The 18,957-nt window shown below is 48.1% G+C and overlaps 1 protein-coding gene across 1 annotated transcript; it reads left to right on the forward strand.

Moving 5' to 3' along the window:
* Window positions 1-3,784: 3,784 nt before the first annotated feature.
* On the forward strand, window positions 3,785-11,805 carry LOC139264186 (zona pellucida sperm-binding protein 4-like; the record flags this gene model as incomplete). Its single annotated transcript, XM_070880272.1, has 8 exons — window positions 3,785-3,816; window positions 3,892-4,025; window positions 4,108-4,297; window positions 4,510-4,657; window positions 4,803-4,875; window positions 5,457-5,564; window positions 8,225-8,285; window positions 11,664-11,805. Coding segments are annotated over 8 exons (888 nt in total), but the record flags the coding sequence as incomplete, so codon positions are not given.
* Between the last annotated feature and the right edge of the window lie 7,152 nt (window positions 11,806-18,957).

The raw sequence follows: 18,957 nt of genomic DNA on the forward strand, positions 1-18,957 counted from the left end.
TATCAATGATCTGGCCTTGGGGAGAATGGGCATTATTTCAAAGTGTGCAGATGGTAGCAATCTCAGAAATGCAGTAAACAGTGAGGAGGATAGTAATAGAAATCAGGAGTAGATAATCAGACTGGTGAAATGGGCAGCAACATGGCAGATCACTTTCAATGCAGAATAGTTTGCAGTGATGCATTTTAGAAAGTAAATGTGCAAAAGTGAAGGAAATGGGAGAAATATAAAGGGACTGCATTAATCGAGAAAGAGCTGTGGGTTCACGGACACAAATCTTTGAAGTTAAACATTCAAACTGCACCCTTCGCTTTATAACTAATGGAATAGAGAACGAAATCAAGGAAGTTATGGTAAACATTTATAAATCACAGTTGCATTTGTACTTGAAAAGGAGCACCTTGCAGGCTATGGGGAAATATCACAGGATTGGGATTAATTTAATCGCTCCTTCATAGAGAGGGCACAGACACAATGGGCCGAATGGCCTTCTGTGCTGTATCATTCGATGATCCCAGGAGATGGGGTCACTGAGAGGGGTTAGGAGTGGTGCTGAATCAATGTTCCCCAATGTGCATGGGATGGAAGCAGCCTCTCTCTGCACCGCAAGTTACCGAGTGTCTCATTGACACAAACAACACTATTATCATTTACAGTTCTAGGTTTCTTTAGTTAATGAGACATGATGTCTGAATTATATTAGTGCTGCCTCCATAAGAGGGAAACTTGAGGAGCTGTGCCGTTAAATGCCGGCAATTGCCGATTTAAATTCAAACATCTGCACCGTTTTTAAAGGGGCACAAGCCATCGTAACTTAACAAAAATAAATTATTAGGTACTTAACAAATTAAATTAAAACTCTAAACGCACCCTTCATGGAAGGCGTCGCGCAGAGAGCCCTCCATTCGGCGCTTGGGGAACTGTCTCTCGACCCAGGGTCACCTTTATTGGTTTATTAGAAACAGGTCCCATCTCCGTGTGAGCCGTGGGAATGCGGGTTGATGTTCGGGAGCCCGTGGGCCGCGGACTGAGCCTCAGGCTGATTGGGACATTCATTTACTGCGGGTTAAACAGCGCTGGGATAAAAAGGGGAAGTCGGCTTTACAGCCTCACTTACCTGGGAGGGTTCGCTTGTTATAATGGAGGGGTTGTGTGTTCTGGGCTTGTTATTTGTGGCAATCTGTTCATCTCAGCCGCCCTCTCTCCTTCTCCCCGCCGATAAATGTTGGCTGTCTCCCAAATTCCGTCACGATTGCGGCTTTCCGGGAATTGAAGGCAGTGAGTGTTTGGGGAGAGACTGCTGCTTTGATGCCGGGAGCCGGGATGTGCCGCCGTGTTTCTATTCACTGGACAATCTGCCAGGTGGGTGTGTTCTCGGGCCAGTTTTTTCCAGCCCCACCCGCAATCCAGCTGCACTCGGGGATTCCCTGGACAGTATCCTCTCTCCCTGTCCTGAAATATCACGTGGTGTTTCAAACCTCTCCACTCCGGGAGTAGAACTGAGGGTGGGTCTGGGACCCGCACCACTCGGGGGATGGTGGGTTTGGGAGTTGGTACATTCGATACTGAGGACAGCAGTTTGAACCTGGCCCAGTATCTGAACCTCTAACCCTTCTATTGCCGGATGTGACTTGGAATTCGATGATTGCCCAGGATGGGAGGGCAGTGTGAAGGAGCCCAGCTTCCTGCTGCCTCTGACCATTTGCTTTGATTTCTATCGATAAGATCCGGGCCCCTTAAACACAACCAGACCAGTGATGAGCTGGAGCTGGTCAACGGGTTTCCATTAGACGGAGAATGGGAGGGGATGGAAACAAGACGTTGGTCTTGGGTGGAGTTTCTCACCCTCCCGGTAACGGTTCCCTTGCCACTCCCCGTGCAGCAACTAACCGCCTGTCATTGACCATCTTGCAGTGTGCACCAAGGATGGGCGGGTCCTGATCGCCATCTCCAAGGATTTGACGCTGCCTCCTGTAAACCTGACCACCATCCATCTGAAGGATGGACACGGAGCAGAGTGCAGTCCGACCGTGGCCTCTGCAGACACTGTGCTCTTTCAGTTCGCAGTCACTGAGTGTGGAACTACTCAGCGGGTAGGTATTGTGGGCTGGGAGCCCCACCAATGGCTGTCAGTCCGGTGAGGATATCTGAAGGGTAATGTGATAGACAATAAGGGAATGGCAGACTTTCTCAATGTCTTTGCAATCGGTCTTGAGACGAGGATGTAGTACCAGAGATACTAGAAATAATAAATCAATGAGGAGCTTGCTGGATTTAATACCAGTAGAATACTGAGACGGAACAAGTGTAGGTCTCTGGGACCTGATGGTCTCCATCCCTTGGTATTAAAAGATGTAGGTGACGATATTGCTGCAAGTTGTGTTATGAACTTGCAAAACTCTTAATTCTACAATTGTCTCCTTGGAGTAGCTCATTGAAAATATCAACTTCAGGTTGGAGAAAGTGGAATCTGGAAACCATAATCCGTGGTCTAATGCCTGTCGTGGGGAAATTGCTGGAATATATCGGGGCAGTGACTGAGCATCTGGGTGGATATGAACTGATGGTTTCCGGATCGGTCAGTGAAAGGCCAATCACGTCAATCTAACTGACTTGCATTGGTTTCAGGACGTCACTGGGTGATAAGGGCGTGTTTATGAATCTATATATCTGCAGAAGTTGCTTGAGGTTCCAAAGAATGGACCAAATGACTTGAAGGCAACTTATTGAAAAAGTTATGGAATTGGATAGTGAGTAAACAGCACAAATGATATTGGAAATGTACTTCAAGTGTTAAGATATGACTCGTGGTTTTTGCTTGGGATCTATACTGGGAGGTGGGGCTCGGCTTTACACTGTCACTGACTTGGATAAAAGAATAGTGGGCTGTATAATCCATGTTTGAAGTGAGGTGGCAGTGAATTGTGTAGATGGGGGCTGAGGTTGCTAAGGGATGGGCCTAGATTAAGTGAGTGATCTCTCATCTGGCAGAGATTTAAACAATGTGGGGCAGTGAGGTCATCCATTTTGGGACTATAGATCGACCAGTAATTTATAAATGGTCAGCTTGGAATTGTGTGGGGATTTGGGGATAGCAATCACCACAAGCTGTTGGGCAGCTGCAAACCATGATTGAAAAGACTAATGGAATGTTCACAATATCTCGGGGTCTGGAATACAAAGGGGTTGGATAATGGGAGCTATGAAGTTCTAGTTAGACTGCATCAGTTCGGGGCACCACGCCTCGGGAAGGAGATATTTGCATTGGAGGGGATGCAGTGCAGATTGACCAGAATGATCGTGGATCTAAGTGTTAAATTGAGGTCAAGTTCCATAGACTTCGATTGTGTTTTCTCCAGGATAGATTAAGGGGTGATCTAGATGCTTTGATGGGGTAGGCCTGGAAAAGTTTATCTCCAGTGGACAGGCCACAACAAGGGGCATATCAATAAATAGAGCTCGGCGAGTCAGGGTGATGTCAGGAAGCAAGTCACAAGCTGGTGGGAATCTGCAACTGTCTCAGAAATAGCTGAGGTTGGATCCATTAAATTTCTGAACTGTGATTGAGATTTTCTCTGGCAAGGGTATTAAGGGTTACAGAACCAAGGCAATAGGATGGAGTTAGTCAGCCATGGTCTAATTGCAAGGTGGAACATTATGGAGGGGCTGCATGGCCTACTCCTGTCCCTCTGTACTGATGGTCTTCTGTCTCTTGTAGCTGGACGGGGTGAACGCCGTGTATGAAACGGATGTGTTGGGTGAGTTTGAGATCTTGGATGGAGCTTTGGGATCGGTGACCCGGGACAGCCCCTTCAGGTGAGAATGGGAGCACATTGAGCGGGGAGCGAAGGTGAGGAGCTGAATTCTCCAGCCGTGTCCGTTCTCTTGCAGGCTCCATGTCCAGTGCAGTTACAAGGGAAGCCAGGAGTCGGAACTGCAGGTGAAGCCCCGAGTTTACACCCTTCCTCCGCCGCTGCCTGCCACGGAGGCCGGGATCCTGGTTCTGGAGCTGAGAATAGCGAGAGGTAGCGAGTGCTGCCGATGGCTCCTGTCCAACTTCAGGCTCTCTCTGCAAATAGTGCCCGTCCTTCATCTTTCTCTTTTCAGATGGTGGCTACCGGAGCTGGTACGTGGCCAGTGACTACCCGATCCTGAGTGTGCTCCGGGACCCCGTGTTTGTGGAGGTTCGTGTCCTGAACCGGAACGATCCGTCCCTTGTGCTGGTGCTCAATGCCTGCTGGGCGACCCCCACCCCCGAGCCATATTCGGGGCTCCGATGGGACCTCCTGGTGGGCAGGTAAGGCAGTGAATGAGGGAGCTTGGGGCCGGCTGGGGATTGGGGAGGGGGCGACATGGACTGGGTAGGATCGAACGGGGCAATATTACAAATCTGAGGTCAGGGTTAATTGGTTTAAATGTTCTTTGGAATGTACTCGAGTTTCTTTATCTAGTCTAATCTCAGGACGTTAGTTTGATGTACTCTTAAAACGCCCTCTTTCTCTGTTCCAGGTGCCCATTTGTGGGCGACAATTACAAAACCCTCCTCCTCCCGGTAGACGGTGCTTCCCATTTGCGGTTCCCAACTCACCATAACCGGTTTGTAGTCAGCACTTTCGCTTTCTGGGACCAAGTTTCGGGCCGGGCTCTGACCGGGGAGGTGAGCTTCCTTCCGTGTTTCTCTCGGTCACTAGGTCTTGGGGTGTCGCTAACAGTGAGGCAACCCCTGTTGACCCTTTGAATGTAGAAGCATTAATCTCCTGACTGGGAGCTGTGGGACTGACCAGACCACACTCTCTTTCCAGGTTTACTTCCACTGCAGTGCTGAGATTTGCTACCCATCCACCCGAGAGAACTGCACGGCTCCCTGCAGCCCCAGTAAGTACCTGGGATCTGACTAGAAACTGAACCCTGATGGAGGGTGGGTGAGGGACCTTTGGACACTGGGTACAGGAGGAGTGTCACCAATCTGCTGGCTCTGAACTGTTCGCCAGTTAGTTTACAGCAAAATACTAATTTGGCTCAGCGGGTCTGATCACATCGTGCCTTGGATCTGAATGGAATCCACCCCTGGGGTTCGGCAACATTTATTCTGCTTCCAGGGTGGGAACCGAACCGATATCTGGTGGCGGGAGAGACCTGGGCAATGTGTGGATGTCCAGTGTAATCGCTGGTCAAAATAGTGTTTAAATCTAATCCCCCTTCCCCAGGAGACCAGTCTGGCCATTATACTGTCAGCGACTGCAAATGTTGCTCAGTTGAAAAGGGTCTTTATGTGAATAGGGAGTAAATCTTGGTCTGACAGAGAACTGTATTTAACTGCAGTCTAATCTCATCTCTCTTTGGTGCCTGACGATTTTTGCATTCGGCCATCGGTTTGAACACCTGATTTGGGGCTTCAGGCAGCTCAGCACTAAATCATCCACCTTGAACTCTTGTCTCTTTCCCTTATCCCCCAGAGAGGCGAAGAAGCGCCGATGCCCGGCCTGGGGCCTTGGTGACCGCTGAAGGACCCATCATTTTCCTGGAAGATGAGCAGAGACTGTCTGTGGCGATCCCTCAGGAAGGTAAAGGAGCACCCTCCAACTGTGTGCAGTGATGCAGTAACTGGTGCCCATCTAACCCTGGACTCTCCCCACAGATACTGCTGCTGATACCCCCTCCCGTGTCCTTCCTGGAGTAGCGGTTGGGGTAGCACTGCTCTCCATGGTCCTGTTGGTCGGGACTGTCGCCATGTGGAAAATAGACCATCGCCGCAGGGTGGGCTCAGAGTGCAGCTCTATGGAACTGTAGATGTGTCTGTTCGATAATAAACTCCTGTTATAGGTGAGCACTGGTGTCGTGTTATCTTTCAAATACTGGCTGGATTTTACACTCCCTTCCAGTGAGTTAATTTGTTACCTGCTTTGACAATTGCTGGTGCTGCATTTGTTGATTCCCCCCCCCCACCACGCCACCAGCCATGTTCAGGGCAAGCCTAGTGTGGGTTTGTCATGTCGAGTGGGAAGGACTGGCGTGCTTGCATTGAACTCCGTCCCTTGGGATGGGTCCCGGGTCCGTCTCTCTGCCATTGCTGCTTCCATGAGACCATGGAGGCACGATGTGGGCTCTCTCCTTGGGGTGGAGGCAAGAGGCAGGACGTCGGGTGTATTGAAGCCCAGATGCTGTTGCCCTTTGACTGGAGCCGGGCAGAGCTGCAGCTCTCCAGATTCCCAGTCTCTCTCATGTCTGCGTAAATGTAACTGGCACCTACAGGAATGATGTGGATTGAGAATAACAATCCAAGTTCCTCAAACTGGGACAGTTGGCAAACTCTTCTGGACCACAGATTGTCTCGGATGATGGGTCACCGGCCCAGGCAGTGTCGGGTGGGATATGGTGACGTATTGCATCTTCAGCGAGTGGTGAGCAGCTCCATTGGTCACTGAATGTGGGGGACAAGTATAATGTTGTAAAATACAAAAGGTTGTAAATCAGCTGGCAGGGCTTACTCACTTGAACTCTGAACCAAAACCTACAGTGGGTCCACTGAGGAGGAACTGAAGGATATCCTTATTGGGTGGGAATTTGTGTTGGGGGAAATTGAAGGCCTATAAATCCCTGGGACCTGATTGTCTGCATCCCAGAGTACCCAAGGATGTGACCCTGGAAATAGTGCATGCATTGATGATTTTCCAACAGTCTATCGACTCTGGATCAGTTTCTTGAAAACCACTTTTTTAAAAAAGGAGGGAGAAAAAATGGGTAATTATAGACCGGTTAGCCTGACATCAGTAGTGGGCGAAGATGATATAGCAGCACATTTGGAAAGCCGTGCCCAGCTCCGACCAAGTTGGCATGGATTTTTGTTAAGGAAATCATACTCGGCAAATCTTCTGGAATATTGAGGGTGTAACTAGTAGAGTGGACAAGGGAGAACCAGTGGATGTGTATTTGGACTTTCAAAAGGCTTTTGACGGTCCCATGAGATTGGTATGCAAAATCAAAGCGCATGGTATTGGGATAATGTAGTGACATGGATCGAGAACTGGTCAGCAGACAGGAAGTCTGGATAAATGGGTCCTTTTCAAATGGCACGCAGTGACTAGTGGAGGCCCTCAGTGCAGGGACCCCAGCTCTTTACAATATACATTAACGATTTACATGAAGGAATTGACTAATATCACCAAGTTTATAGATGACACTAAACAGTGTGGCAGTGTGAGCTGTGAGGAGAACGGTAAGAGGCTGCACGGTGACTTGGACCAGTTAGGTGAGTGGGCAAATACATGGCAGCTGAGTATAATGTGGATACATGTGAGGTTATCCACTTTTTGGGGCAGAAACACGAAGGCAGAATATTATCTGAATGGTGGCAGATTAGGAAAAAGGGAGGGGCAACGAGAGCTGGGTGTCATGGTTCATCAATCACTGAAAGTGGGCAGGCAGGTACAGCAGGAAGTGAAGAAGGCAAATGGTATGTTGGCCTTCAGAGCTAGGGGATTTGAATAGAGGAGCACAGAGGCCTTACTGCAGCTGTACAGGGCCTTGGTGAGGCTTCACTTGGAATATTGTGTTCAGTTTTGGTCTTCTAATCTGAGGAAGGACATTCTTTCTCTGGACTGAGTCCAGAGATGGCTGGACTGTCATGAGACTGGACCAGCTGGACATTTATTCACTGGAGGATGAGAGGGGATCTCGCAGCAATGTATAAGATTAGGACAGCACATGTTAGATGTGGGAAGAATGTTCCAGATTTGTGGAAGTCGAGACCCAGGGGACATAGTCTGAGGATAAGGGTTAGGCCACTTGGGACTGAGATAAGGAGAAACCTCTTCACTCAGAGTTAATCTACGGAATTCCCAGCCGCAGCGAGTTGTTGCCAGTTCATTGGATGTATTCAAGGGGTTAGATATGGCTCTTATGGCTAAGTGGACCAAGCGGTATGGAGAGAAAGCAGGAAATGGGTAGTGAGGGAATGATCAGCCATGATATTGAATGGTGCAAAGGGCTGCAGGGCCTACTCCTGCATCTATTTTCTGAGTTTCTAACCCTGAGCCCTTCCCCTGGTGTCTCTGTATTTCAAACTCGTCCTATTGACATTTTTATACTTAATCTCCCTTCATGGTTTCAGTAAACAAAAAACCCTGAGAATGGTTTGACCTGCCCTTCCAATGGTAATCCAGCACAAACACTAATTAAACAATGAGGGCCTGTGTAAATGAAGTATTCCTTGCCACTGTGGCAGGTACAATATACCAAGGCCACAGACCGAAGCTGATCGATCGGGATTTACAGGCTTCATTTGCGTGAGGTCATGTTAAGTATCCCCCCCCTCCCCCCGGGATGATTGTGATGGACACATGAAGGCTGGTCTTTGACAGATCATTCTGGTTGTTGATGGATTGGAGGATGGTATTTATTTCAAGCCCCAGAGGGGAGGAAGAGTTGTACGAGGAAATGTGTTAGAGTATGGAGAGGGCGCTGGGTATTGGGAGACAATTCGCCCCTTGTACTGCAAGAGCTTCCATTGGTTAAATGTTTATAGTGACATCAGTTAGGTTCAGAGTTGAAGAACTGGAGTCCGAGCTTCAGACCCTGATACAGCAGGGAGTGGGAGAGTTACCTGGCCACTGTGTTCCAGGAGGCAGTCACGCCCCTTCGGTGAAATAACTCAAAATTGGCCCGTGGTCAGTGAGGGTTGGGTGATGGAGGAGCCTCCACGCTTGCTCTTGTCCGACACGTTCAATTTTCTTGCTCTGTGTGGACCAGGGCAGGGACTGCAGGGCGAATGGGCAAATTGACCATAGCACCGTGCTACAGGGGGCCATTCAAGTGGTGGAAGTAAAAAGGAATATTAGTGGTGGAGGGAAGTAAATTTAGGGGGATAGATACTGTTCTCTGCAAGCGAGAGTCGCGAAGGTTCTGTTGCCTGTCTGGTGCCAGGCTTAAGGACATCTCCTCTGGGCTAAAGAGGAATTGGAGTGGAGGGGAAGATCCCGTTGTCGTGATCCACGCAGGTAGCAATGATATAGCTGAAGCAAAAAGGAGGTTCTGCTGAGAGTATGAGCTGTTAGGCGCTATCTTAATACACAGAACCACAAACCTAATAATCTCTGGGTTACTACCTGAGCTATCAGCAAATGTGCATAGGGCAAATGAGATCAGAGAGATGAACGCGTAGCTCAAAGATTAGTGTTGGAGGAATTGGTTTTGTATTTATGGGGCACTGATTCATGGGGTGAGAACGAGCTGTTCTGTTGGGACGGGCTTCACTTGAATCAGGCTGGGACCAGTGGTGAATTGATTAACTAGGGCTGTAGAAAAAGCTTCGAATTAAATAGGTGTAGGAGGTTTCAGGTGATGGGAACATGTTCAAAAGTCAGAGGCAGGAGAAGGCAATAAAGCAGGGTAACGATGGGGGTAATGATAACTGGAGTACAACAGGAAGGGGCAGAATGTATAAAATTGAGAGTGCATCAGAGAGTGGGGTCAAAGCCGGGGAAAATAGTGAAAATTAAACGCTTTTTATCTGAATGCACGCAGCATTCTTAAAATGACATGAGCTGACAGCACAAATAGATATAAATGGGTTATGATCTGATAGCCGTTAGAGTCGTGGTTTGCAAGGTGACCAAGGCTGGGAACTGAATATTCGGAAGTATTTGACAATTGGGTCGGATCAACAAAAAGGAAAAGGAGGTGGGGTAGTCCCGTTAATAACGGATGAGATCAGTGCAGTAGTGATAAATGATAATCGATTAGAAGATAAGGATGGGGTGGAGATAAGAAATAAAAAGGGGAATAATTAATTCGTGGGTGTTGTCTATAGGCCCCTAACGGTAGCTACACTGTTGGACAGAGAATAAATCAACAAATAATGTAAGATCGGTCATACCCCTTCTCGCCCAACACTGTCAAAGGCCAGCTGGTTGATCACTTTGTAAAGCGCGTTGGGACATGTAGTTAAGTTAAGCCGCTATATAAATGCCAGCTGGCCTCTGACAGTGTCGGGCAAGAAGGGGTATGTTATGTTTTACAAGCCTCCATTTGCATTGTTGTAAAATGGATGTTGTGTTATACACATTTCTCCGGATCCTGTCTTGCTGCGCAGGGGAAATCATTTTATAACTCCGAGCTAACAAATGACTGTAAACCAGATAAAAGGTTTTTGGGACTAGGCCCACGTGCCCAGCTGTGCTCTGTCTTTGTTACATTGACTGCGCTGGACAGGGTTACAGTCTGACATTTCACAATAGTCAGAGCACCATACACATTCTGGCCACTGCTGGAATTACAGGACCTCGGGCTTACAACCTGACTCGTATGCGAGACATTGTCATTTCTGTTATGTTCATAATAAAGTAATGCAACTGAGTACTGTAGACAATGAGTAAGTGTGACCGTAGTTCCTTTTATTCAGGCTCCAGATTGCTGGCATCGCTTAGGAGGCCTGCTTATATACAGTGCTCCCAAGGGATGATGGTATCCCTTTGGACTCCAACAGATACGCCCTCTGGTGGTGGTTTTATACAGGTTGCATACATATCACTCCCTCCCAAAGTCAATAGTACACTTATTTACATGGTGAGACTTTCTGGGTCTTTTCGGTCCCTTGTCAATCATCTCGATACAAATGCGGGTGTGGGTGAGTTCGTTTGTTCTTCGCTGGGTAACTGGCTTTGCTGGGCTGCTAGGGATGGTGAGTTCAGTTTCTTGATCAACTGTGATGTCGGTTGCCACTTCTGTGTATCTTGGAGGGTCGATGTTGGTGGTATCATCGGGATTCTCGTGGCAATTTGGTTTGGTCCAAATGCTTTCTGCAAGTTAGTCCATTGGCAATTTGACCTGAAACACCCTCCTCCCTTCTTTGGCTATGAGTGTGCCAGCAAGCCATTTGGGACCATGTCCATAATTTGAGTACAAATACAGGGTCATTGACTTCAATGTCGCGTGACAAGTTGGGCAATCATGCTACATGCTTTGTTGATGCCGGCTTCCCTCGACTTGATCAGGGTGGACAAGAGAGAGCCTTGTTTTGAGCACCCCTTTCATGAGTAGCTCGGCTAGGGGAACCTACGTCAGCGAGTGTGGTCTGGTGTGGTAACTGAGCAGGACTCGGGTCAGTCAGGTGTGCCGGGAGCCTTCCGACACATATTTCAACCTTTGCTTGATGGTTTGAACTGCCCGTTCTGCCTAACCATTGGATGTGGGCTTGAATGGGACGTTTTGATGTGTTTGATGCCATTGCGGGTCATGAATTCTTTCAATTCAGCACTGGTGAAGGACGGCCCATTGTTGCTGACAAGGACATCGGGCAGGCCACGTGTGGCAAACATGACTCTTAGGCTTTTGATGGTGGCAGTGTGCGTGCTTACAGGCATTATTACACGATCAATCCATTTTGAATAAGCAATTACAACTATCTAAAACATCTTGCCTAGAAACGGGCCCACAACCTCAATGTGGATTCTCGACCATGGTTTGGAGGGCCATGAGCACAAACTTAGCAGTGCCTCTCTGGGTGCATTGTTCAGTTGCGAGCAACTGTTGCATTGGCGCATGCACGACTCTAAGTTTGAGTCGATGCCGGGCCACCACACATGGGATCTGGCTATAGTTTATCATTACTATACCTGGGTGGGTACTGTGTAGCTCGCATATGAAAGTTTCCTTGTCTTTCTTAGGCCAAACTATGCAATTACCTCAAAGACAGTCCGCCTGTATGGACATTTCATCTTTGCGGCGCTGGAACAGCTGGATCTCTTCATGCATCGATGCTGGACCGGCTCCCATGCAGGACACAGTTTTTATTACAAGGGACAGTAAAGGATCCTGGCTGGTCCAGGTCCTGATCTGGCACGCTGTAACGGGTGACTTTTCGTTTTCGAATGCATCCATCACCAAGAGCAAGTCTGCAGGCTGTGCCATTTCCACCCTGGTGGTGGGCAATGGTCGCCGACTGAGAGTATCAGCACAGTTCTCTGTCCCGGAATGTGGTGGATTACATAGTTGTATGCAGCCAGCGTAAGCGCCCATCTTTGGATGCGGGCAGAGGCATTGGTTTTCATCCCTTGGCTCTCTGAGAATAGCGATAGTAGGGGCTTATGGCCAGTTTCTAGCTCAAACTTGAGACCAAACAGATACTGGTGAATTTTTTTACCCCATAAACACACGCCAGAGTTTCTTTTTCAAACATGCAATAGGCTATTTCGGCCTTAGACAAACTCCTGGATGCATAGGCGACCGGTTGCAATGTTCCCGATTAGTTAGCTTGTTGTAACACGCACCTGACCCCATATGAAGACGCATCACAAGCTACCATTAAATGTTGACATGGGTTATACAAGAGAAGCAGTTTGTTGGAACATAACAGATTTCTGGCTTTCACAAAAGCAGCCTCTTTTGATTTCCCCATACCCAGTTGTCTCCCTTGCGTAGCAGCGCATGTAGGGGTTCCACCAAGGTGTTTCACCCGGGTAGGAAATTACCAAAACAGTTGAGTCCCAGAAACTGCCGCAGCTCCATAACATTCTGTGGCCTTGGCGTGTTCTTGATGGCCTCCGCCTTGGCGTCAGTGGGTCTGATGCCATCTGCTGTGATTGTTCTTCCTAAGAACTCGACCTCTGGCGCCAGGAAAACAAACTTCGAGTATTTCAAGCTGAGTATCACGTGATCTAGCCGACTTAGAACCTCTTCCAGGTACTTCAAGTGTTCGATGCTGTCCTGACCTGTGACCAGTAAGTCGTCTTGGAAAACCACAGTGCCTGGAACCGATTTTAGCAGCCTCTCCATGTCCCTTTGGAAAATTGCCGCGACCGATCAAATCCCAAATGGGCATCTATTGTAGATGAACAGACCTTTGTGCGTGTTGATGCAGGTGAGGCCTTTCGAAGATTCTGCCAGCTCCTGCATCATGGAGGCCGAGGTCAGGTCCAAATTGGTGAACATCTTTCCTCCAGCCTGGCTCGCAAATAGGTTGTCTGCCTTGGGTAGCGGGTACTGGTCCTATAGGGGAAAATGGTTAATCGTTAGAAACATATAAAATTCTGACGGGACTGGACAGGTTGGATGCAGGAAGAATGTTCCCGATGTTGGGGAAATCCAGAACCAGGGGACAGAGCCAAAGGATAAGGGGAAAGCCACTTAGGATTGATATGAGAAACTTCTTCACGCAGAGAGTTATGAACCTGTAAATTTCTCTACCACAGCGAGATGCCAGCTCATGGGGTATATTCAAGAGGGAGTTAGATATGGCCCTGATTGGCTAAAGGGATCAAGGGGTATGGAGAGAAAGCAGGAAAGAGGCACTGAGGTGAATGATCAGCCATGATCTTATTGAATGGTGGTGCAGGCTCGAAGGGCCGAATGGCCGACTCCTGCACCTTTTTTCTATCTTTCTATGTTACCTTATAGTCTCCACAAATTCTGACCGTGCCGTTGCCTTTGAGAACTGGAAAAATAGGACTGGCCCACTTGTTGAACTGCACCGGCGCGATGATGCCTTCTTGCTGCAGCTCAATTTCCACTTTCTCTTGCATCATATATGGCACTGCCCGTGCCTTGTGGTGGATGTGTCATGTACTGGGAACTAAGTCGATCTGCGGCTTTGCCCCTGAGAAACTTCCGATGCATGGCTCAAACAACGATGGGAACTTGCTCAGAACCTGGGCACATGAGGCATCGTCAATGGATGAGAGTGCTCGGATGTCGTCCCAGTTCCAGACGATTTCTCTGAGCCAGGTTCAGCCGAGCAGTGTGTGACCATCTCCTAGTACAATCCATAGTGAGAGTTCGTGCACTGCTCCCTCATCCGAGATTTTTACTGCTGTGCTGCCAATTACAGGGATTAGCTCTTTAGTGTAAGTTCTCAGCTTGGTTTGAACACGGCTCAGCTTGTGCCTGTGTGCCTTGTGTCACCACAGCCTGTCGCAGGCCTTTATGCTCATGTTTGACTGACTTGCATCCGTGTCCAGTTCCATGGATACTGGAAATCCTTCCAATTCGACTTTTAGCATGATCGGTGGACATTTTGTGGTGAAGGTATGCACCCCGTACACTTCTGTCTCCTTTGTTCGAGTCTCCAGTTCAGCCTGATTCACCATGGATCTGCCCTCCTCTGCAACTGGTGCTTTTCAGGGTTTGCAGCTTGTCTGCACATTCACTGGAGGTGTCACATTGTTCCACAGCCTTTACACACAGTTTAAAGCGGCATTGATGGGCTCGACAGCGTAAACAAGGTGTTAACTGCCTGGCATTAACAATCGATGGCGGACTCTGGGTCATCTGAGGTCGTGCAGTTGCCAGCGTGTTCGTTCTGCCATGTGCATTCCTGCCTGAAAACGACGTTATTTTGTGTACAGTACTTGCCAAAACCACTTTATGCTGTGAAATGTGTTTGCTGTTATCGCTGGTGGACATAAGTGCCTGGGCTATTGTTATGGCATTGCTGAGATCTGGTGTTTCAACAATTAATAGTTTGCGAAGGATAACCTCGTGGCCAATGCCAAACACAAAAAAGTCTCTTAGCATTTGCTCAAGGACTCCATCGACTTCGCAATGTCCTGCAAGACGCCTTAGTTGGGCGACGTAGCTCGCCACTTCCTGGCTTTCAGACCGCTGACACGTATAGCATCGATACCTTGCCATCAGAATACTTTCCTTCGTATTTAGGTGCTCCCGGACCAGCGTTCACAATTCCTCATACGATTTGGTTGTTGGTTTCACCAGAGCTCGAAGATTCTTCATGAGGCCATTGGTTGTTGCGCCAGAGACGTTGAGGACGATCGCCCTTCATTTGGCAGCGTTCTCATCCCCTTCCAGCTCATTGGCCACGAAGTATTGGTTGAGTCATTCCACAAAGGCTTCCCAATCGTCCCCAACTGAGAATTTCTCCAGGATACCAAGAGTTCTCTACATTTTCACATGGTTGTTCATTATCTCGTCGCCAGTTGTGATGTTCATAATAAAGTAATGCAACTGAGTACTGTATGCAATGATTAAATGTGACCTTAGCTCCTTTTTTCAGAGTCCAGAGTGCTGGTACAGCGTGGGAGGCCTGCTTATATACAGTGCTCCCAAGGGATGCTGGAATTCCTTGGGACTCCAACCGGTAGGCCCTCTGGTGGCGGTATTATACAGGTTGCCTGGGGTTGCATACATAACAATTTCCAGTTCGACTAAGGATGAATCCCACTGATTCTCAGAGCCTTTAAAAGGAGGAGTTTGAACAGGGATCTGTCCACCACAGGGAGCACATGGAGACCATTCCAGGAGATGTGGTCTCTGCGGGGAGTTATAATATAACTCTACATCACATTCAGGTTAGAAGGTGACCACAGGGATTGAAGGGACAGTGTGGAAACTGAATTGGCTCTCAGACAAACAGCAGAGAGTTGTGGTGTGCGGTTATTTATTGGACTGGAGGGAGGTACAGAGTACTGTCTCCAGGGCACGCTATTGGAACCACTGCTCTTCTGATATTTATCAATGGTCTGGCCTTGGGGAGACACGGCATAATTTCAAAGTATGCAGATGGCAGCAATCTCAGAAATGAAGTAAACAGTGAGAAGGATAGTCATAGAAATCAGGAGTACATAAACAGATTGGTGAAATGGGCAGACACATGGCAGATCAAATTTAATGCAGAATGGTTTGACGTTTTAGAAGGAAAAATGAGCAGAAGTGAATGTAATAGAACAATTTTAAAGGGTCTGCAGTAAGGGAGAGCGCTGTGGGTTTACGGACACAAACTTTCATATCATCATCATAGCCAGTTCCTCGGAATCGAGGACGTCATGCTTCCACTCCCAAAGTGAGTTTTTTGGTGGCTGAACAGTCCAATACGAGAACCACATACCCTGTTCCAGCTGGGACAGACATTCGTTGAGGGAAGTGTGGGTGGGGCTGGTTTGCAATGCGCTCCTCCACCAGCCTGTTCCCACCGCACAGCACTGCCCTCCAATCATCAAGATTCACAGCGCATCCCTCGACAATATGGACCATTTCCCATATTTCGGGAGCCTCTTATCAACAAAGGCAGACACTGATGCGGAGATTCAACATCGCCTCCAGTGCACCAGGGCAGCTTTCGGCCGTCTGAGGAAAAGAGTGTTTGAAGACCAGGCCCTCAAATCGTTCATGTTAATATGGCTGTTAAACATTAAAATGCAGCCTTCGCTTTATAACTAATGGAATAGAGAACAAAAGCAAGGAAGTTATGTTAAACCTTTATAAATCATTGGTTGGGCATTAGCTAAAGTACTGTGACCAATTCTGGGCACCACACTTTAGTAAGGATGTCAAGGCCTGAGAGAGGGTGCAGACAAGATTTACCAGAATGGGACCAGGGATGAAAGATTCATTTATGTTGCGAGACTAGAGAAACTGGGGTTGTGCTACTTGGAGAAGAGAAGTTTATGGGGAGATTTAATAGTGATGTTCAAAACCATGTGGGGTTTTGATAGAGCAGATCATTAAAAACTGTTCCCATTGCAAGGATGCAAGGAGGGTGGGTAACCAGAGGACACAGATTTCAGATAATTGGAAAAAGAACCAGCGGGGAGAAGAGCTGAATGTATTTTTCTGTGAGTTGTGGTCTGGAATGCACTGCATGAAAGGCTGGTGGATTAAGTTCCAATAATGACTTTCAAAAGGCAATTGCATATGTACTTGAAAAGGAGTAACTTGCAGGGGAATGGGGAAATATCACGGGATTGGGATTAATTTAATCGCTCGTTCATAGAGAGGGCACAGACACAATGGGCCGAATGGCCTTCTGTGCTGTATCATTCGATGATCCCAGGAGATGGGGTCACTGAGAGGGGTTAGGAGTGGTGCTGAATCAATGTTCCCCAATGTGCATGGGATGGAAGCAGCCTCTCTCTGCACCGCAAGTTACCGAGTGTCTCATTGACACAAACAACACTATTATCATTTACAGTTATAGGTTTCTTTAGTTAATGAGACATGATGTCTGAATTATATTAGTGCTGCCTCCATAAGAGGGGAACTTGAGGAGCTGTGCCGTTAAATGCCGGTAATTTCCGATTTAAATCAAACATCTGCACCGTTTTTAAAGGGGCACAAGCAATAAACACTGTAAATTAACAAATACAAATTAAAAGGAAACATTACAAGTTAAATTAAAATTCTATACCGACCGATCATGGAAGGCTGAGAGTGTACCGGTGGATACCACTTGCTCCATCTCCAACAATACCCAGGAGCGACCGTAGCTGCGGAAGAGAGGCAGGCAGTCGGGCTGAATGCCTGGACCTTTTGATGGCCTCCTTGGCCAGGCCCAGTAGCAGCCCTACGAGGAGGTACTCTGACCTGCTCACTTGCTCCCATACAGGCTGTTCAATGTACAGGAGTGTGGGACTGAAGTTCAGCCAAAGTTCAAGGGGCAGCACCTTCAAATAGTGGAAGAGGGGCTGCAAAATCTCATACGAGACATAAACGTGAAACACGCAATCCTGGCCACAGAAAATGCAGGTGGCCTGGTAGTCCGTGAGCCTACATAAACCATATTGCACGGGACTGCACCATGCAACACCCTCCAGGCCAAGTCCACAATCGATGGGGTACGGTAGCATAGTGGTTATTTTACTAGACTAGTAATCCATAGAAAGTTGTTGAGGCCAGTTCGTTCGATATACTCAAACGGGAGTCAGATGTGGCCCATGCGGCTAAAGGGATCAAGGGGTAGGGAGAGAAAGCAGAAATGGGGTACTGAATGTGCATGATCAGCCATGATCATATTGAATGGTGTTGCAGGCTCTAAGGGTCAAATGACCTACTCCTGCACATATTTTCCATGTTTCTATGTTTCAGAGATCTGGACTAATAATAGAGACGTGAGTACAAATCCCATCAGGAATTTGAATTCAGTTAATTAAATAAATATGGAATTAAAAAGCGATATCAGTACCAATTTCCATACCTCGGGAATCTACTATCAGCAAGGCACACATTGATGACGAGGTTCAACACCGCCTCCAGTGCGCCAGCCGAGATTTTGGCCATCTGCGGATAAGAATGTTCGAAGATCAGGGCCACAAATCTGGCACCAAGCTTATGGTCTACAGGGCAGTGGTGATACCCGCTCTGCTCTATGTCTCAGCGACGTGGACCATGTACAGTAGACACAGAGTGCTGGAGAAATACCACCAAAGATGTATCTGCAAGACCCTGCAAATCCCCTGGGAGGACAGACGCACCAACGTCAGTGTTCTCGATCAGTCCAACATCCCCAGCATCGACCCACTGACCACACTCGACCAGCTCCGTTGGGTGGGGTGCATTGTTCACATGCCCAGCACAAGACACCCAAAGCAAGCACTCTACTCGGAACTCCTTCACGGCAAGTGAACCCCAGGTGGGAAGAGAAATCGTTTCAAGCACATGCTCAAAGTCTCCTTGATAAAGTGCAACATCGCCATCAACATCGGGGAAAGACCACCCAAAGTGAAATAAGAGCATCCGGGAGGGCGCAGAGCACCTCGAGTGTCATCGCCGAGAGCATGCAGAAACCAAGCGCAGGCAGTGGAAGGAGCATGCGGCAAACCAGATGTGCCACCCACCCTGTCCTTCAACGACTGTCTGTCCCACCTGTGACAGAGACTGTAATTCCGTATTGGACTGTACAGTCACCTGAGAATTCACTTTTATAGTGGAGGCAAGTCTTCCTCGATTTCACGGGACTGCCGATGATGATGATCAGTAATGGTGAGCATGGAACTACCATATTGTCGGGAAAAGCCCAAATGGTTCACTAATATCCTTGAGAGAAGGAAACCTGTCGTCCTTACCGGGTCTGGGCCTATATTTGACTCCAGACCCACAGCAATATGGTGGAATCTTACCTGCCCTCTGAAATGGCCGAGCCAACTACTCAGATGTACCAAACCACTATGACATAGTCAGCACTGTGGGAGCACCTTCACCACATGGACTGCCGCGGTTCATGAAGGCAGCTCC

The sequence above is a fragment of the Pristiophorus japonicus genome, chromosome 5 (genome assembly GCF_044704955.1).
Source record: "Pristiophorus japonicus isolate sPriJap1 chromosome 5, sPriJap1.hap1, whole genome shotgun sequence".
Lineage (NCBI taxonomy): Eukaryota > Metazoa > Chordata > Chondrichthyes > Pristiophoridae > Pristiophorus > Pristiophorus japonicus.